General features: G+C 40.5%; 1 protein-coding gene across 3 annotated transcripts in view; it reads left to right on the top strand.

Moving 5' to 3' along the window:
- LARP4 (La ribonucleoprotein 4) overlaps nt 1-12,081 on the top strand; it is an 85,960-nt gene extending 73,879 nt beyond the window's left edge. For 2 of the 3 annotated variants that reach the window (XM_069758657.1, XM_069758660.1), the window contains exons 11-16: nt 1,821-2,048; nt 3,272-3,320; nt 3,914-4,072; nt 4,939-5,060; nt 6,857-7,019; nt 8,689-12,081. In XM_069758657.1, coding sequence (XP_069614758.1) covers nt 1,821-2,048; nt 3,272-3,320; nt 3,914-4,072; nt 4,939-5,060; nt 6,857-7,019; nt 8,689-9,015 — 1,048 coding nt within the window. In that variant the 3' untranslated portion in view covers nt 9,016-12,081. The remainder of the gene's footprint in view (nt 1-1,820; nt 2,049-3,271; nt 3,321-3,913; nt 4,073-4,938; nt 5,061-6,856; nt 7,020-8,688) is intronic. The other variant, XM_069758658.1, reaches the window with a different exon arrangement.
- Nucleotides 12,082-21,368: the final 9,287 nt, after the last annotated feature.

The raw sequence follows: 21,368 nt of genomic DNA, 5'->3' as shown, positions 1-21,368 counted from the left end.
TGGGGGTTGCACTTCCTAAAAATAAAAATTTCACGTGTGATATCTGGGTTGCAGTTTTTTATTAAGATATTGTATATGATTGTTTATATTTGTATGCTATTAACTGCGGTAGTCCTCTCAGGCTCTGTAATACAACTGATAGGTGGGAGAGGTGCCACCCTTTTGTATCTGTAGGTTTCCTGTTCCTAATGGGCGGATCCCCTCTCTCGTGGTGCTGTCATGGGCCTCCGAAAAATGCCACTACCGGTAAGTAGCTTATTGCTTTCTCAAAAAGATCGCTGATATGAGGCATACAGGTAGGACTAGTGTAACATTTCTAATGGGAAGTAGACAGCGCTTCACAAGTTGGTGAATATCACATCTCCTTTATTTTGCCTTCTGTGGCGACGTTTCAATCTGCACGAACTTTATCAAGCTTGATATTCACCAACTTGTGAAGCGCTGTGTCTACTTTCTATTTGATGTTTGGATGTTTTCCAGGAAGGACTCCCTGGACTTTGATGTGCGCTTCTACTACAGGTAAAAGTTAACCATGTGTTGCTATGAGGTGCTGTGGATCATCATTTATTTGATGGTGTAACTTTTCTATCACCTGTATGCCTATATTAACAGGTCATATACGTCCCAGGGGGTGACAGATTCCATTTTAAAGGGAGCTGGGGAAAAGGGCAGAAAAACGTGAAACTGGTAAGAAGCCAGAGGGGGAAGCTGCTAAAATTTGTGAAAAAGGCGAATCAAATAATGGCTACATAGTGTTGCTCCTCCTGTGCACACAAGAATTTATTCTAGTGTAGCTTCTTGGTAAACTGTAGTACACAGTGGAAAATCTGATGTATACGAGCTGTGTACTCGAAGGCTAAACTCATGTTGAGTATTTGGCACATCAGACGCTGCGGAGTACGTGTTTTTTTTTTTTGTTTTTTTTTTTTTTTACCTGTGGATTTTTCTAATCTTATTCAAGTCTATAGAGAGAATTTGCAAATAAATGACATGTTGAGGATTTAAAAAATGCACCCACAGGTAGGTCAGTTTATGGAGAAAAAAAAAAGCACAGTGGGCATATGATTTTTATAAAACCCATCCATTTTGTTGGAACTGTAATTCACTGTGTTTTTTTCGCAGCATTAAATTCACCAAATGCATAACATGGCTGAAGAAGCCACAAATCCATCTTTTCCCTTTTGAGTTATTTGTCATTTATGTAAACACGTGACAGCTGGTAAATACTGGCGTTTTTGACACTCCTAGTTAACAATAATTGAAGAAGCCCAGTGTTGGTGAAACGCGCGTCGCCAGTTTTCTACAGGCACACTGTCTCAATCTATATATGTATTCTACTGCTGCGTTTAGTGTGCATTTAAACCATAAGTGGGTCCTCTATTTTGGAAGACATTTGGTCTTGTATAGTTATGGGATTTGTTTTTCCCATATGTTTTGGTTAATATTAGAGACCTTTTATGCATTCATATTGACCATACTACTGGGTATCTAGTCTAATTTTTATTGCCTTATTTCTTGCCAGTGTTACACCATAATTGGTTTATTTGTATGTTTCTTACGATTCATATTTATATGGGGGCTATGTCACGTGATGCCACAACCTAGATTTGCTTCCACCTGTTTTGACTATTGTAGCCTGACTATTTGCACTTCTGAGGAAGCAAAGTGATCAATCCTTAATTTTTAATGCAGATGAATCAAAAAATTTACTTTTTTTTCATAAATATTAACAGCTCAATAAAAAAATTCACTGAAATAATGTTAATGCATTTACAAATGTATTAGGTTTATTTTTACATGTTACATTTTCTGTCTTTTAGTGTGAAGCCTCCATTTCGATCGTCTCCTAACTCTTCGGAAAGATCTGCTGAGGCTGGCACTACAACTCTTTTACCTTTAGCCGATATCCATGCAAATAGATCGAACTCGCGCCCCTTCCCCTCCGATCGGCACGTTACATCTCTAACTGGACATCAGGATGTTTTTTCCAAGGACTCCCAATCTTTACATATAGAACAGAATGGTACAGATGGAGCAGCTCGGGGAAGGTAAGCAGCAGCATCTTTCTTCAAAAGTATTTGGGCCCTATTCTCCAAAGGTTTTAGAACTGAATTGTGGTGTAAAAGCTATAAAAGTTGAAAAATGTAGGCACAACTTGAAGTTGCACCTAAATTGTGCAGATGTTGGGGTCTTCATGCCAGTCTCTCCCAGATCCACTGAAAAATGACTAGCATTGGTGTTTGCTATGCCACAGATATTACCCCAGCAAGGGCTTGAGTAAGATTAGTGGAGAGGCGTATACATGGATGTACTCTACTCCAACGCTCCTGATTTATGAAGAGGCGCACCCCTCTTCATGAATTGGTAGCGTCTGACCCCAGTATGCCACCCCACCTTATCAAGATGAGCAAGAACAGCGCCGATCTTGATGAATCACGCCCTTATGTTGGTTTTATGGCAGAAAGCACTATTGTTAATGTTTCTGCTTGTCAGGCCCTTGGTTGAAGTCTGTTCTGTTTTCTCACTTGTGGAATCCCAGTGCATATAAAATATGTGGAAAATCACAATTATCGAAAGTGGGTTTTTTGATCGGTCCGTAATCTATTTAGACTTGTAAACTGCTAAATTAAATGGCCTAAGTTGGTCTTTCAAAAAATTTACCTTTATCGCCTTATTATTTTTTTTTTTTTTTTTAATTCTTATATACACTCCCACCACAGAGACTCCACCAGGGGTTAGCCAGGATTTTGTTTTTTTTCCCATGGAGTAAGTACTCAAAGGCAGGTAGTTGCTAACGATTTGCCAGTTCTACCTGGCGACTATTTCTGCTGGCTTATAGTGGTTATAGACCGCTACTGCCAGCGTTTCTCCTCCTTCCATTGACCTTAGCAACTACTTGCCTCTAAGTTCTTAACCCCGTAGGAAAAGTTAACTAACCTCTTTAAATCCAGCAATTTTGCTCTGCCCTCCACTCACACAGAAACAATCTAGAACCAAGTCCTTCTCGAGAGCCATTCCATTCAGTTTTGCATTTAGCATAAATATTGAACTATTGGGGTCCCCAGTAATCGTGTATTTTGTGGATAATTGATAGTGATTTTCCAACCATGGACATTTGAGAAGTTCCTGTCTACCCAAATGAGCAGCACATCTCTCCCATCAAGCCTACTGTCTTGACTGCTGGGGTCGGCGCTTCTGATTGAGCTCAGACCAGCTGCTTCATTGTGCAACTAAACTTGTATAAAAATGTTTTTTTGTTTTTTTTTCAAAGGAGAAATGTCTTTAGAGGTAGACGAAGAAGAGATGACGAGCGACCTGCTGTAAGTTTTGTGTGTTTTTTTTGTTGTTTTTTTTTGTCAGAAAAACTTACCGTAATTCAGATTAGCTGGGCAAAGCCAATTATGCTTCTGGACAAATGACTCGTTTTGCCAGGTATCTTGCTATGTATAATCTGTGTGCATTTTGTAGTTTTTCTATAATTCGTGGGATGTCTTTGAGGATTTTATATGTTGAAGGAAATTTTGCTCACAAGCACGATCGGCATTGTAACCATGCACACGGAAATGTTGCAGCTCGTCATCCATATTACTTAATAAAAATGTTAGCTATACATTAGAATAACAATACATCTGGTGAGTTTATATGGCCCAGTGATGATCAAGTATCGCGCTTAGAGGGAACAGGGCTGGCATTCAGAAGTCTGAGCTTCCTTATTTCACCTTTTTCATTCATTCTTTCCTTATTTCTACTTTTCTATCTGGCCTCTTTCTGATCTCTGTCCTCTTTGCTCAGACTCCGTCTGTTTGGCCTTCTCAATGATCGCAAGATTGAGATCTGAGGGCTGATGGTCTGATTCATCTGATCGTGTGTGGGCAGAACCTGTGCAGTGTTGATTATTTTTAATTTTCTTCAGCGGCCCCTGACTGCAATGGAAGAAATGGCACCAACACCAAAGTTTGACTTGCTAGCATCTAATTTCCCTCCATTGCCTGGAAGCATAGTGAGCACGCCGGGGGAGCCTGTACTTGAAAGCAGGATGGCTGATGTTGTTAAAGGACTCTGCAAGGAGAAGGTAGGTCTCAGAACTTAATGAGGAAATGCTTTGTTTAAGATTTATTTTTTTTTCTCACTTTTCATTACTGTATTGTAAGGTTCCTTCCTTCAAAGCTTTTACGCCAGATTTCTGAAGTTAAGCTTTAAAAAGTCAAATTTTTGTTTCAAGGCAATGCTAAAAAATGCCTTCGTCTGGCGTTCTCATGACGTGTTTCCCCAGCTCTGGCAAAGCAGGCGATGCAAAGACATGGGTGTGACAAATTCATGACGAGCTGTGGTGTACCCTGTACCACTGAACTTACTCTACTTATTATTATTAGTCTCTGACTGGAATAAGATTTCTGGAAAGTTGCATGCCACATCACTGGCAAGGCGCACGCCTCTTCACACATACCAAATTCATTGTTAATTTATTAAAAGGTGCAAGCCTCAATGTGTACGTCCAGCACGTCCCCTCATAGAGTCCAGGGAGAAAAACCACCAGTCTTTATGAATCTGGGCCAGTTTTAGGAAAGTGTACGCCGAACTTTACCTGTCATGCAAAATAACAATCAGATGGTACTCACACTCTCCGGATCTATACCAGCTGTCCACCACTATTAGTCTGCTTTGATTGCATCGGTGAGTTGACGTTAATGGCTCACATCACCACAGCAACCAATCACTGAGCTCAATGGTTCGTGCCATCTACCTTAGCCAAGATGCTGAGCTCAGCGATGCTGTGACCGGTTGTCATGAGGTTATTGCCGCAGCCAACATACTAAGGCCGGTACAGCAGTGGTGGGCGAGTACTATGGGTTTTTATTTTATATGATGGGCAGTATTTTGGTATCCCATTTTTTCTGAAAGTAGAAAACCCCTTTATTGTATTCTGATATGTTCCAGGAGAATAAGGAATTCTTGACGAATCCTGCTCAGGAAGAACCTGCAAAAACTCCAGTGCAGCACACCATTACAAGCTCAACGCAGCATCCTACACGAGCTGTTACACCGCCACCCCAACCAAGGTATGCAGATTTTGGTTTGCTTGGATAAATTGGTGTCTTGCGTCTTTCAAAATATCTGGGCAAAGTAAAAAAAACTTTACCTGTGAGTTTAAAAAACCAACAATAAAAAAAACCTAAAGAATACTTCCTGGATCCCTAGTCAGCATTTACAATGAAAGTCTCCATTTCTGCAGATGATCGTTATATCTCAAGAAACAGAACTGTATTTGTAGTTTTTACATTGCACCATTTTGGGATGCATATAACATTTGAATCTAACAAAAACCACAATTTACTGCATAATTTTTCATATTTTCTTTATAAAAGCGTTCATCTTGCGTAATGTATATTAATAGTTTTTATAGTAGGTTGTTATGAATGTGGTGAACTAATCCTATGATTAGGTAATACACTGCACTACTTAGGCTTAGGTAATGCACTGCACTAAATGTTAGCATTTGACTGACAAGTAGCCTAATGGCTCTGTCTCTGGGATATGGTCAGCTGAGGTATATGGCAGGTACATAAGCCATTGTTGGGCCTTGGGTTGCCATAGAAACACATTGACAACTCAGAATCGTGCTGTAGAGGTATTGTTCGGCTGACAAAGGGAGCGAGATCTCCCTCTGCGATTTTCTTACCAGGATGCTATTAATAATAGTAGCATCTGAGAGGTTAACTGTTTGGCATCGTAGCTAGATCTGGTCTCTGCACACACAGCAACTCCTGTGTCCGTGCCATCCCCAAGACCTAACTATACATCTATTTCTGGTAAATTACCTACAGTACGGATGAACAGTAAGCTCCATTAACAGGAAGGAGATCATTTCAAATTTATTGTGGCCGACCAACTAAAACTAGATGAGCAAAATGCTTTGGTGCGCCATGGCTGCTGAACCAAACCAGTTCACCCTTCCTTCACCGGGCTTCGAATTCCGGCATCTTTACGCATCTCTTATGATTACTAGGCCCCTGTGATCTCATGATGTCACTGTGGTCTAGAAATCACAAGATGTGGCACCTGAGGAAATTCTTACGGTCCGGCTGCCACAGAATGCCAAAGTGGATACCGAACTGGGGTCTTGCAGATCATTTTATACAACTCAGTATATTACTGACATTCTAGACTTTTAATCATGTCTTCGATATACAATAAAAAAATCTATGTAAATACTTTTATACCCAAAAATAACAAGTGTTCTAGGAGTGATTCCTTTATTGGCTAACCCAGTGTTCAGAGCACAGAGGCTCCTCCTTTTTGTAAACCTGCCTGATGAAGGAGCCTCTGTGCTCTCAAAGTTTGCCAATATAATTTTTCTTGTTGGACGATAAGATATTACTCATAGAATACTTGTAATTTTTAAGCATAAATGTTTTTACAACAGTCTTTTTATCTTTTTGGGAAACCTCAGGATTTAGAATATCTTGGTATATGCCATCATGCGTCTGTTTGCATGATATTTACGTTTGTGATTTAAAGTTCTGTTCGTGCATTCCTCAACCTTCATTGTATTCTTCCAGCCCTGTGATGATTAAGTATCGCGCTTAGAGGGTAAAAGACTTGCAGATGATCTGTGCTCTATCATTTTTCTTTCTTCACAACTTACTACCCTTTCCCTTTCTTATTCTTTTTATTCTTTCTTTTTCTTTTTATTCTTTTTCCACTTCTCTTGATTTTTCTGGCCAGAATTTATCTGCATTGTTCTTCCAATGACTGCAAGATTATGAGATCTGAGGGCTTTGCGATAACTGAGACAACTAAAGACACATGTGCAGTGCGTCATTTAATTTCTCACTGTTTTATTGTTCTTTCATAGCAACTCCATGCCCGAGAAAAAACCTGCAGAAAATTCTTGTCACAAAGATGTTGCCAGCCAGACCTCAACAGTGCTGCCTGTATGTACTTCTGCTTCCGCAAAACCAACTAATCCTGCTGCCACTGCACCTGTGGGAAATGCGTCCCCTGCTCCGAGTACACAGGTACTAGTCATATTTTCCCCCTCCTCAGATCTCGAACAGTCAGATTACTGAGTAGCTTCAGAATGTGATCAGTGGGAGCGGTTAGTTAATTTGGCAGTGTTCTCAGACATCCGATGCTCAGATGTCTGATTTTCAGTAGGCTGCACATGAGTTTACAACAGCTTGTAGTCTGCGTGGCCTCTTCCAGGCTTCTACTCTGTTCGAGTCCTCTGGTGATTTCCAGTTTTACTCCTAAGCTTCTGTATTCAGCTCTCCTTCAGCTCTCCTTCACTAATTGTAAGAGTAGTGCTCACTCCAATCATGCAGGGGACTTTAGGAACCTCATTCTCAGAATTTATGGTAATCTTCTTTTAACCCCCAAGAAATAGTACTATTTGTTTTGTGCATAAGTAGTAAATGTACCGTATTTTTCGGACTACAAGATGTACTTTTTTTTCCTCCCATAATGTGGAGGAAACGGGGATGCGTCTTATAGTCCGGATTTATTGGCTAAAGAGAAATTAATATGCACTGCATTCCACGCCCATGGACGTGGAAAGCAATGAATAGTAATTTCTTCCTGGTATGATTGATTGGCCCCATCCCGTTGCTGGTATGATTGGCTCCAACCCAGTACGGGTATCCATGTCCTTGTGCAGGCGTGTACTACGGAGGACATAGAATGAACTTCAATCCAAAATTGTGGCCAGCGGGTAAGGAAAGGGTGAATCAAACACCCGAAAAACTCTGCCCATATGACCGGAAACCGGTCCCGCCAAATTCAGGTGACAGGTTCCCTTGAAGCACAGCAGACGTTGGTGTGGTTATAGACACTCAGTAATTAGGAGAGCTGGTAGAAAAGTTTGTAATGTGACATGGCTAATCTCAGCTGCACTGACTAAAGAGAAAATTGTACTTGCTCTGAGTTAAGGGCTGTCATTCCAGCTTGCTCATGAGTAACCTGTCTGTTTTTGGCTACTTCTGTATGAGATGTAATGTTCTGTTCACTGCAGAGTGATTTTGAGCTTTCCCCTGCGGGGAGGTGCAGTACAGTACATCTAACAGTGTTATTAGAGGAGGGCGCTGATGGAAGGTATTGTAATAGCTAAGCTCAGCAGCACTGCCCCTTCTCTCACGTGACTCGTGGAAGGTTACCCAAGAGATCTGGGCTGTCTAACATTATACATCTTGCACACTGAGAAATTTGCTGTGTGCTATGGTGGGGGGGTTCTTTCCTTTTAGCGTTGTTGCCTGCTTATGATTGGTCAGTATCATATAGGGATAAGTACAGGTTCCCAGTGAAAACTGTAAACACCCACTTGGACTTTAACTCATCTGTCAAATTAGGTAAAAATGATACAAACTTATTCTGCTTTGTATCCACAACTGCATCTTTTGATCTTTTTTCCAGTTTTACATGAAAAAATTGGTGAAGGGTCCCATTTTAAGTGCGATTTTTATTTATTTATTTTTTTAATTTATTTTTTCTTTTTTAAACTGCTTTGGAGTTTGGATGATGGAATAAAATGACCTTAATGCCTCACGATTTGTTGTAGATTTTTACTTTTGGAATTGTGTAAGTTGCTTTTACAATAAGCTGTGCTCAATGTACTTGCATTATTGTGTTTTTCTCATAATTTTCTGTAGTGTTGTGCCATGTGTTCACATCAGCCATTTTTTTTGTTTCAAGGAACCACGAAAACTAAGTTATGCTGAAGTGTGTCAAAGGCCTCCAGCACCAGCTCCAGTCCAGCCTCTTCGTGAGCTTCGTACAAATATAGCACCGCCTGCCAAAAATGAAGAAACATCTGTTCCAGAAAAAGGTTCAGAAAAGACGCATGAAAAGGTTGAAGGAAAAGTAAAAGAACCTCCTGGGCACAGAAGTAACGGAGCACCCCGAGGTGGTGCTGGGAAAATCAGGGAACAGAGGCGCCAGTTTATACGCAGATCTTCACCTCAGGGAGCAACACGGCGTAATGGCAAGGAGCAATATGTGCCACCAAGATCACCAAAGTAAAAAACTTCTCGTCTCTTAACTATCTAATCAGACTGATGACATCAAAGAAATAGACTTGTATGGAGATTGTCATTGTTTTGTACAAAGCGGGCATAGTGGAACTCAATGGTCATCTCAGATTATTATTTGAGGTGGTAGCGTGTTCCAGATGTGATTAAAACATATGTAGGAATTTTTTATTTTATTTTTTTTGTGGGCTGGGTATGATTGTGGGTTTTTTTTTTTTTTTTGTTTTGTTGCAGAAGTTACCTGCTATATATCATTTTCAGGGTTTTGGCATAAACCTAGAAGACCCTCAGTCGAGGTTAAAAGAAAATATTTTTGAGAAATAGATCTGTTAAGAAAAAAATGTAAAAAAAAAAGAAAAAAATATAGAAATTGAAAATTTAATTTTTTTAATCTATTTAAGGCTTTGCTGGTAGTATACGTATGCCATTTTGGCCTTGAAGTGGAAATAAAAAGACGCAGTGTGTGGTCAGTGTGTATTGTACCTGTGGCCAGATGCTGTATTGTCACAGATTCTAAAACTGAATGTACAGCTGTTCTGTCATGTCTATTAGCTTGAAATTTAGTTTGTCTTTTGACCTTACTAAAATTTCTTTTGAAGCTGTTTATCTATCAAGCCAGAACTTTTTTTTTTCTTTTGGAAGATAACAAGAGCTTAGCTTATAGCAAAGACATGCGTGTCTGTAATCCAGGCTTTCTCATATGTACCATATATTTTTTGTTCGTTTCTCCGTCTCGAGCATGGTTTTCACATTAGCGATGTTAATCTGTGAATCCATGCGGTGTATACGTGTGTCATCTTTTAAGAAAGGGCTATGCATAAGTGGTCAGATATCACCGTTCTCGCTGGAATCATTCACGCATCTGTCACCATCCTGTGCGGCTTTTCATAGATCTCTAGTAAACTGATGCAATCTCTCACCGACATGCTTACATCCACGTGTTTTTGAGAGTTTGTTTTTTTTTCTTTCTCACAATTTTAGCCTTTCGAAAATGGTGTCTCTGTTGCCGCACAGTCATTATCGAAAGCCTCACCATTGAACTAACTTCTTATCCATTAATCAAAAATTGTACAAATCAGTTCAACACTTGCCCTGTCCACTGTTCCATAGTTATTATATTACTTGTATAAATTAAGTTCGACAGGTTCGTGTTTTTTTTTCTCTCTTTGTTAATCATTTCTTTTTCTCGACATGAAGTCCTATCTCAGCGGCATCATTCACTGCTCTTTTTGTATAGCGGGCCTCTCTGTATCCGAGGTCCGCACAATGACATGTTGCATGTCTACTGAAATTGACTTGCGAGCACTCGTGTATCGTGCTAGTTACAAAGGAACGATGGGGCCTGTTTTCTCATTAATCACTGGAACAGGTTCCATCTTCAATCTTTTTTTATCTCGTTCTAGTCCAAATCTGGAAATGTGAATGCAGTGCATTTAATCCTATTCTTCTAGAAATAGGACTTTTTGAGTATTTCTTAATTGTACTATATATAATTTTTTTTTTTCTTTTCTAGATGTAAAATAAATTATAATTGATTGTGACTTGCAGAAATCTTATTATGTAAGTTGATTTAACATGTGAAATTGAAAAACGCTCTGCGCTGTGCATAGCATTTTTTTTCTTCCCATCAGACTTATAGCTCATGTACAGAAATGCCGATTAAAATGTTCGGAAGTGTTGGCTTTCAGTATAAATGCTACATTAGGCTTTTTTTTTCTTCCCCCTCATAAAAGTATTTATTTGAATTTTCCGTGCAGACTATTTCGCTGCCCCTTGATGATTTTTTTTTTCCTCCTCCCTTTGTGTTGAATGGGGCTATCAGAATGTAATAAAGGCTGTGAAAATATCGAATTCTAAACTATATATGCGGTATGTTGCATGACAAGCACATGGCCTTTTAGGCCGGCGGCTAACTCAAGCATATTCTCATGTTCTCAGATTACGATACGGACTTTTGCCATCCTGTAAATTCAATATTTTTTTTTTTATTAAGATCTGATATACCAGCTTTATAGCTTTTTTTTTTTTTTTCTCGGCAAACAATGTTGTGAACTCTTCCCATTAATGAGCATGTTCAAAAAAAATATATATAAATTTACAGGGTGATTTTCTTTGCATTGAGTTGGTTTTTTTTGTACATACAATTTTTGTCTTATTTTTTTGTTTCAGCTTCTATTCAAACAATTGATCCTACCATTATTAACACATTATATTACTCTGCAAAATGTAACGCATATAGGCAACATCTAAAACGGTGTGGTATAACATTCCTCCTTCGATAACCAGATACGCTGGTAAAGTAGTTTGTGATTACAGTCTGCTTAAAGTGAAATGACATAAACTGTATTGCTTCAAAGGAATAATGATTTTTACCCAGTAACACCTCTTTGGCGAGTGTGATAAATACACGTGAAATATTTGAGCTGTCTGTGGAAACTGCACTAGGGTAGAGTAATTTTGATTTTATCCATTTTATTTGTTATACATTTTTATTTTTTTTCCTCCCCCAGGTTCATTTGAGTTTTATTCTAGAATATTTACACAAGTGTGATACTTCAGTAATGCGACTTTATTTTGTGTTCTGTATATTGTGTTGTCAGGGCTTCCTTTACTGTGGTACCATAGTTTTCAGCTTTGTGTTCGACGATCAAGAAACACTTCTTGAATCTGGAATATTTTAAATCAGTTTTTTTTTCTCATGTCCCAAAAAAACTCAAGAACATCTGGCACTTATAAATCTGATTGTGTTAAACTAAATTGTACCCAAAAAAACACACTTTATTTTATTTTTCTTTTAGGCTGAACTGTGAAAAAAAAATGTATCTACATCTTTTTACCTGGTGATTATAACTTGCCTTGGCAGTTATGGGGCTTTTTAGTCAAAATAAAACATGCATTTTTTTCCACCATTGTTCCAGCTTATCGTCCTATTTGAAAATTGTAAAGTAGGGTTCATGCTTTAAATGTATATGTGTGTTTGTATTCTATTCTGGACATTGCCAAGGTGCTATGAAATATTGAAATACCAGATTTAGAAGAATAAAGCTGATTCAAAGGGTTTAGTCTGTGGTTTAGTTTTCTTCATCATGTACATTCGCTTTAGCTACGGTACATATGATACAACTGGACATCTGACTGTTGTATCTGAAAGCAGGCACGTCTAGGTCTGCTCTATAGCAATAGCAGCAGCTTTAACCCCTTAATCCCATATGACGTACTATCCCGTCAAGGTGACCTGGGACTTAATTCCCAGTGACGGGATAGTACATCATATGCGATCGGCCACGCTCACGGGGGGAGCGCGGCCAATCGCGGCCGGGTGTCAGCTGCCTATCGCAGCTGACATCCGGCACTATATGCCAGGAGCGGTCTGTGACCGCTCCCGGCACATTAACCCCCAGCACACCGCGATCAAACATGATCGCGGTGTGCCGGCGGTGCAGGGAAGCATCGAGTAGGGAGTGGGCTCCCTGCGTGCTTTCCTGAGACCCCTGCAGCAACGCGATGTGATCACGTTGCTGCGAGGGTCTCTTACCTTCCTCCCTGCAGCAAGGCCCGGATCCAAAATGGCGGCGGCATCCGGGTCCTGCAGAGAGAGAGAGGTGGCTTACCAAGCACCTGCTCAGAGCAGCTGTGCAAACTGTCAGATCAGCGATCTGTGATGTTCCCTCCCCCCCCCCCCCCCCCCCCCCCCCGGGACAAAGTAAAAAAAAAAAAAAAAAATCCACACGTGTAAAAATAAATAAATAAATAAAAAATCCTAAATGAAGAAAAAAATATATATATTCCCATAAATACATTTCTTTAAATAAAAAACAAACAATAAAAGTACACATATTTAGTATCGCCGCGTCCATGACGACCCAACCTATAAAACTGTCCCACTAGTTAACCCCTTCAGTAAACACCGTAAGAAAAGAGGCAAAAAACAACACTTGATGATCATACCGCCGAACAAAAAGTTGAATAACACGCGATCAAAAAGACCTATAAATAACCATGGTACCGCTGAAAACGTCATCTTGTCCCGCAAAAAACGAGCCGCCATACAGCATCATCAGCAAACAAATAAGTTAGTCCTGAGAATAAAGCGATGCCAAAATAATTATTTTTTTCTATAAAATAGTTTTTATCGTATAAAAGCGCCAAAACATAAAAAAATGATATAAATGAAGTATCGCTGTAATCATACTGACCCGAAGAATAAAACTGCTTTACCAATTTTACCAAATGCGGAACGGTATAAACGCCCCCCACCCCACCCCCCAAAGAAATTCATGAATAGCTGGTTTTTGGTCATTCTGCCTCACAAAAATCGGAATAAAAAGCGATCAAAAACTGTCACATGTCAGGCAATGTTACCAATAAAAACGTCAACTCGTCCCGCAAAACACAAGACCTCACATGACTCTGTGGACCAAAATACGGAAAATTATAGGTCTCAAAATATGGAGACGCAAAAACTTTTGTGCTATAAAAAGCGTCTTAGTGTGTGACAGCTGCCAATCACAAAAATCCGCTATAAAAAACGCTATAAAAGTAAATCAAACCTCACTTCATCACCCCCTTAGTTGGGGAAAAATAATAAAATTTAAAAAAAGGAATTATTTCCATTTTCCCGTTAGGGTTAGGGCTGGGGCTAGGGTTGGAGCTAAAGTTAGGGTTGGGGCTAAAGTTAGGGTTTGGATTACATTTACGGTTGGGAATAGGGTTGGGATTAAGGTTAAAGGGACACTGTCACTTGAATTTGGAGGGAACAATCTTCAGCCATGGAGGCGGGGTTTTTGGGTTATTGATTCACCCTTTCCTTACCTGCTGGCTGCAATATTGGATTGAAGTTCATTCTCTGTCCTCCATAGTACACGCCTGCCAAAGGCAAGATTGTCTTGTGCAGGCATGTACTACGAAGGACAGAGAATGAACTTCAATCCAATATTGCAGCCAGCATGCAGCCAGCGGGTAAGGAAAGGGTGAATCAAAAAACCCCAAACCCCGCCTCCATGGCTGAAGATTGTTCCCTCCAAATTCAGGTGATAGTGTCCCTTTAAGGGTTTGTCTGGGTTAGAGGTGTGGTTAGGGTTCCCGTTGGGATTAGGGTTAGGGGTGTGTTTGGATTAGGGTTTCAGTTAGAATTGGGGGTTTCCACTGTTCAGGCACATCAGGGGCTATCCAAATCCGACATGGCGTCCGATCTCAATTCCAGCCAATTCTGCGTTGAAAAAGTAAAACAGCGCTACTTCCCTTCCGAGCTCTCCCGTGCGCCCAAACAGGGGTTTACCCCAACATATGGGGTATCAGCGTACTCGGGACAAATTGGACAACTTTTGGGGTCCAAGTTCTCTTGTTACCCTTGGGAAAATAAAATTTGAGGGGCTAAAAATCATTTTTGTGGGGAAAAAAAAAGATTTTTTATTTTCACGGCTCTGCGTTGTAAACTGTAGTGAAACACTTGGGGGTTCAAAGTTCTCACAACACATCTAGATAAGTTCCTTGGGATGTCTAGTTTCCAATATGGAGTCACTTGTGGGGGGTTTCTACTGTTTGGGTACATCAGGGGCTCTGCAAATGCAACATGACGCCTGCAGACCAATCCATCTAAGTCTGTATTCCAAATGGCGCTCCTTCCCTTCCGAGCTCTGCCATGCGCCCAAACAGTGGTTCCCCCCCACATATGTGGGGTATCAGCGTACTCAGGATAAATTGGACCCCAAAAGTTATTGTCCAATTTGTCCTGTTACCCTTGTTAAAATACAAAACTGGGGGCTAAAAAATCATTTTTGTGAAGGAAAAAAAAAAATATTTTCACAGCTCTGCGTTGTAAACTGTAGTGAAACACTTGGGGGTTCAAAGCTCTCAAAACACATCTAGGTAAGTTCCTTAGGGGGTCTACTTTCCAAAATCGTGTCACTTGTGGGGGGTTTCAATGTTTAGGCACATCAGGGGCTCTCCAAACGCAACATGGCGTCCCATCTCCATTCCAGTCAATTTTGCATTGAAAAGTCAAATGGCGCTCCTTCCCTTCTGAGCTCTGCCATTCGCCCAAACAGTGGTTTACCCCCACATATGGGGTATCTGCGTACTCAGGACAAATTGTACAACAACTTTTGGGGTCCATTTTCTCCTGTTACCCTTGGTAAAATAAAACAAATTGGAGCTGAAGTAAATTTTTTGTGAAAAAGTTAAATGTTCATTTTTATTTAAACATTCCAAAAATTCCTGTGAAGCACCAGAAGGGTTAATAAACTTCTTGAATATGGTTTTGAGCACCTTGAGGGGTGCAGTTTTTAGAATTTTATTATTTATTATTATAGCGCCATTTATTCCATGGCGCTTTACATGTGAGGAGGGGTATACATAATAAAACAAGTACAATAATCTTGAACAATACAAGTCACAACTGGTACATGAGGAGAGAGGACCCTGCCCGCGAGGGCTCACAATCTACAATGGTGTCACACTTGGGTATTTTCTATCATATAGACCCCTCAAAATGACTTCTAATGTGATGTGGTCCCTAAAAAAATATTGGTGTTGTAAAAATGAGAAATTGCTGGTCAACTTTTAACCCTTAACTCCCTAACAAACAAAAAAAATTGTTGGTTCCAAAATTGTGCTGATGTAAAGTATACATGTGGGAAATGTTACTTAATAATTATTTTGTGACATATCTCTGTGATTTAAGGGCATAAAAATTCAAAGTTGGAAAATTGCAAAACTTCCAAAATTTTTGCCAAATTTGTTTTTTTCACAAATAAACGCACGTTGTATCGAAGAAATTTTACCACTACCATGAAGTACAATATATCACGAGAAAACAATGTTAAAATCGCCAATATCCGTTGAAGCATTCCAGAGTTATAACCTCATAAAGGGACAGTGGTCAGAATTGTAAAAATTGGCCCGTCATTAACGTGCAAATCACCCTCGGGGCTTAAGGGGTTAAAGCCATGCAGTCCAATTACACAAGCATGTCTTCCAAGCCCGGGACCGCTCAGCATACATTTATTACGAGGATGTCACCATATTTATGTAGTGGGTTTTTTTTGCATTTTTTTTTTTTGTCCTTAAGATTTAACTGTTTAAAGGTATGGCCCCGTTACAGTTTTTTGCATTAGAAGTTTTGATGCAATGGCCGCCTCTTGGCGGGACAGTGGGTAGGGTCTTCAACTTTGCTGTGGCCGCTCCGCATTTGTTTGAGCCTTTTTTTTTTTTTTTTTTTTTCTTAATTTGTGCCAGCACTGCCCTCCCGTGGGTGGCGCTTGTGCATATGCATGTCCTAGCATTCTCCAGCAAAGTGGAGGAGACGCATGCTCAGTTTAACCTTTTAGTTTCCAACAAAATCGTTCCCCCTTTTGGCACATGCTCAGATCGAGATCTCGGCTAGTCATTGAAAAGACATCCCAATCTGCACATGCACAGCCACCGGTGCTATTTTGCCAGAGACGGCCAGAGGTTACTCTGAGCATGCACCGTTTTGCTGGGGAATGCTGGGATATGAATGTGCGCAAGGGTGGCACTAGTATGAAATTTAAAAAAGGTGCTAATACAAATGCGGAGGGGCCACAGTGGAGCTGAATACTTTACCCACTGTCCTGCCATTTGCAGAAATAGAAAAGAAAGTGATAAAAAAATTGTAAAACAAAAAACCCTGTACAAAGCAACATGCATGTGTCTTTTAGAAACTGGCACAACTAAATTTCTCTAGGTGAAGCGGCTTAAGGATGACAGTGGTGGCCAGTTTCCTGAAGCAGCTTAGTCATTGATCTAGAGGTGGCTCAACTTCTGCCTTAACCTCTGCTTTATTTTACTTTGTTTCCATTATGGACCAGATCCTTTCTCAAAGATGTTACACAAGACTGAAAATGTTCACAGCAATGCCATTTTGACATTGCTGTCCTTCATGTTCATTTTATGAGGCACTTTTGCAGCAATAAGCACAAACTCAAACTCTGGTATCGCTGTAAATTTATTGTCCAGAAGAATAAAGTTATTTTATCACTTTTACATGGTGATAGAAGGAAAAAAAAGCAATTCAGGAAAAAAAAAATTATGCTATTTTGTCTCACAAAGATGGGAATAGAAGGTGAACAAAAAATGGTACCAATAAAAACATCGACTGAAAATAAAACAAGACCTAACATCAATTTGTATTCAAGTTCCTGGGTGGTTTATTGCTTCAAAATAGTAACACAAAACAGGCTTTCTGGCACAAATTAAAATAAAAAGTCCATACAAAGTCTTTATGGCTCCAGCCTTCCGGGACAAACACACAGAATCTCTCACCTGAGCTTCAGCCTGGAGGTTTCCTCCAAACAGATCAGGTAGAAAAAAAAACACAAACTGTGGCTGGACAACTCCTACAACCATACCCTTAAGGTGGAGATATGAGGAGTTGGCATCCCACCCATGTCTTACACCTACTCACAACAAAACCCAGATACTGGTAATGACTGGTTTACTCTCAGCACATATCATGTGTGACGTGAAACCCATGAGTTTCACTCCAGCCTGATAACCTTTGTGACACACATCTCCCCTCAAATACGGCGCCAGTGACATTATCACAAGTTATACAGAAATAGTACAAGATAACCAATTTGATTGCAAAATGTAGTAATATTGTTATATATCAAACAGTGTATAATAAATTTAATGAATAACAAATTTAAGAAACATGGAAAAAAAGAAACCCATGTCTAATTTAAGGTCTGTGTGACATAACCCAACAATTAATACCTTTATCCCCTTTACGAGGTGTGACTGACATGGCACATCATGAGCTTATAGTCTGAAAAATATGGTACCTGAAAATTATTTTAAAGTCTTCTCGTTGATTCTATACACCTATAAGATTAAAGAAGATTTTTGAGGACGGATCAGACTTATGCTGGAGGAACTGTACTCAAAAAGCTAACATATTACATATTTTATGGACATAATCTAATATAATCGACCTGTGGAAAGAAGTACCATATATACTCGAGTATAAGCCGAGATTTTCAGCCCGAATTTTTGGGCTGAAAGTGCCCCCCTCGGCTTATACTCGAGTCACGGTGGGTGGCAGGGTCGGCGGGTGAGGGGGAGAGGGCGCTGAGGCATACTTACCTAGTCTGTTGTGAATTCTGTGGCAGAGCTCCCTCCTGTGGTCACAAGTGGTACTTCGGCTGATTCTCTCTGTGAGCTTCCGTTGGTGGAGGGAAGTGGTACTGCAGCTTCTGAGTTTCCTCCCTCAGGTGATGTGGTGAGGTCGTTAGGTGCTGCTCTACTTAACTCCACCTAGTGCTTTGATCCTGGCTTCCTGTCAATGTTCCAGTATTGGACTTGTTTTCCTCCTGGATCGTTCCTGTGGCCTGCTGCTCTGCATAGCTAAGTTTTCCTTTGCTATTTTGTTTGCTTTTCTTCTGTCCAGCTTATCTATTTGTTTGCTGGAAGCTCTGCGACGCAGAGGGTGTACCTCCGTGCCGTTAGTTCGGTACGGAGGGTCTTTTTGCCCCCTTTGCTTGGTTTTTAGGGTTTTGTGTTGACCGCAAAGTTACCTTTCCTATCCTCGCTCTGTTCAGAAAGTCGGGCCTCACTTTGCTTAATCTTTCATCTCTACGTTTGTCTTTTCATCTTAACTCACAGTCATTATATGTGGGGGGCTGCCTTTTCCTTTGGGGTATTTCTCTGAGGCAAGGTAGGCTTATTTTCTATCTTCAGGCTAGCTAGTTTCTCAGGCTGTGCCGAGTTGCATAGGTAGCGTTAGGCGCAATCCACGGCTGCCTCTAGTGTTGTTGGAGAGGATCAGGGATTGCGGTCAACAGAGTTCCCACGTCTCAGAGCTCGTTCTATGTTTTTGGATTATTGTCAGATCACTGTGTGTGCTCTGACCTCTATGTTCACTGTGGTACTGAATTGCCTAATCATAACACTAGTCCCGGCGATCCTGGCGCTCCCCCTGCCGTCCCACGGTCTTCGGGTGCTGCAGCTCTTCCCCTCTTCAGCGGTCACGTGAGACTGCTCAATAGACAAATGAATATGGACTCCACTCACATAGGGGTGGAGCCACATATTCATTTCTCTAATCAGCGGTAACGGTGACCGCTGATAGAGGAAGAGGCTGCGGCACCGAAGACAGCTGTACGGGGGAAGGAGCCGGACGTCGGGAGCAGGTAAGTATCGCATATTTACCTGTCCATGTTCCACACGCCGGGCGCCGCTCCATCTTCCCGACGTCTCTCCGCTCTGACTGTGCAGGTCAGAGGGCGCGATGACGCATATAGTGTGCGCGGCGCCCTCTGCCTGACCAGTCAGTGCGGAGAGACGCCGGGAGCTGCGGAAGAAAGGTGAGTATGGCTTTTTTTTTTTTTTCTTTTATTGCAGCAGCAGCAGCAATGGCACAGCTTTATATGGAGCATCTATGGGGCAATAATGAACGGTGCAGAGCACTATATGGCACAGCTATGGGGCAATAATGAACGGTGCAGAGCACTATATGGCAGCTATGGGGCAATAATGAACGGTGCAGAGCACTATATGGCACAGCTATGGAGCAATAATGAACGGTGCAGAGCACTATATGGCACAGCTATGTGGCAATAATGAACGGTGCAGAGCACTATGGCACAGCTATGTGGCAATAATAAACGGTGCAGAGCACTATATGGCACAGCTATGTGGCAATAATGAACGGTGCAGAGCACTATATGGCACAGCTATGGGTCAATAATGAACGGTGCAGAGCACTATATGGCACAGCTATGTGGCAATAATGAACGGTGCAGAGCACTATATGGCACAGCTATGGAGCAATAATGAACGGTGCAGAGCACTATATGGCACAGCTATGTGGCAATAATGAACGGTGCAGAGCACTATATGGCACAGCTATGTGGCAATAATAAACGGTGCAGAGCACTATATGGCACAGCTATGTGGCAATAATGAACGGTGCAGAGCACTATATGGCACAGCTATGGGGCAATAATGAACGGTGCAGAGCACTATATGGCACAGCTATGGGGCAATAATGAACGGTGCAGAGCACTATATGGCACAGCTATGGGGCAATAATGAACGGTGCAGAGCACTATATGGCACAGCTATGGGGCAATAATGAACGGTGCAGAGCACTATATGGGACAGCTATGTGGCAATAATGAACGGCGCAGAGTACTATATGGCACAGCTATGGGGCAATAATGAACGGCGCAGAGCACTATATGGCACAGCTATGGGGCAATAATGAACGGTGCAGAGCATTGTATATGGGGCACAGCTTTATATGGAGCATCTATGGGGCCATAATGAACTGTATAGAGCATTATATGGAGCTCCTGATTCAATATGGATATTCAAAAACACTTAACCTACTGATGTCTCAATTAATTTTACTTTTATTGGTATCTATTTTTATTTTTGACATTAATCGGTAGCTGCTGCATTTTCCACCCTAGGCTTATACTCGAGTCAATAAGTTTTCCCAGTTTTTTGTGGCAAAATTAGGGGGTCGGCTTATAATCAAGTATATACGGTAGCTAATTTATTGAGCAATATTAACAACTCTGTAGTTGAAATGTCTCCTCAACTGGTTTTGTTCTCTATTGATTCAAATTGACTCACACCCTCCCCCACCCTCACCAAAATAAAATAAACAACTCGCAATTCATCTGCTGTAACAAAAATACTTATATCATCTAAGTGGAAATCAATAGATGTTCCCTCCATTTCAGAAATAATGAAAAGAAAGTCTAGCCATAATTCTTTTTAACATTCTTGCACTCTAAGAAGTAATTCTTTAAAAAAATACTATTCCACATGGTCATCCTGGAACCTATTTCTTTCCTCAAGTCGGAATGCCCACTTATAGATAAAAAAAGCCTTATTATATGCCAAGAGGTACAGGTACAATTACATATTTAACTAAGCAAATTGAAAATTGTTTTATTATAAATATGGTTTCAATAAGGATGACCCCTGTCCATACTCTCCACATTTCTCTGATCCAACCTTCTCCTATGCTCTTCCTAACTTTTCCTTCCACATTCTTTTCCTCTTGCATTAACCTTTTTTTTCTCTGTTGATTCTTCTTTGAATATATATTCTTATTTAATTGAACAAGTTTGAGATCACTGTTATGTTTTATTACTCACTTTATTGACTATTACTATAATCTTCTTCCCAAAAATTGCTAAAAAAATCCCCCAAATAAAAAGAATATTGTTGAAAAGTTAAGATTGCAAAAAAATATAAAGAATTAAAAATATTAAACCAATAAATACCGTATATACTCGAGTATAAGCCGAGATTTTCAGCCCATTTTTTTGGGCTGAAAGTCCCCCTCTCGGCTTATACTCGAGTCATATA

This window comes from Ranitomeya imitator, chromosome 3, assembly GCF_032444005.1.
Source record: "Ranitomeya imitator isolate aRanImi1 chromosome 3, aRanImi1.pri, whole genome shotgun sequence".
Taxonomy (NCBI): Eukaryota; Metazoa; Chordata; class Amphibia; order Anura; family Dendrobatidae; genus Ranitomeya; species Ranitomeya imitator.
This window is presented reverse-complemented; position numbering and strand designations above follow the sequence as displayed.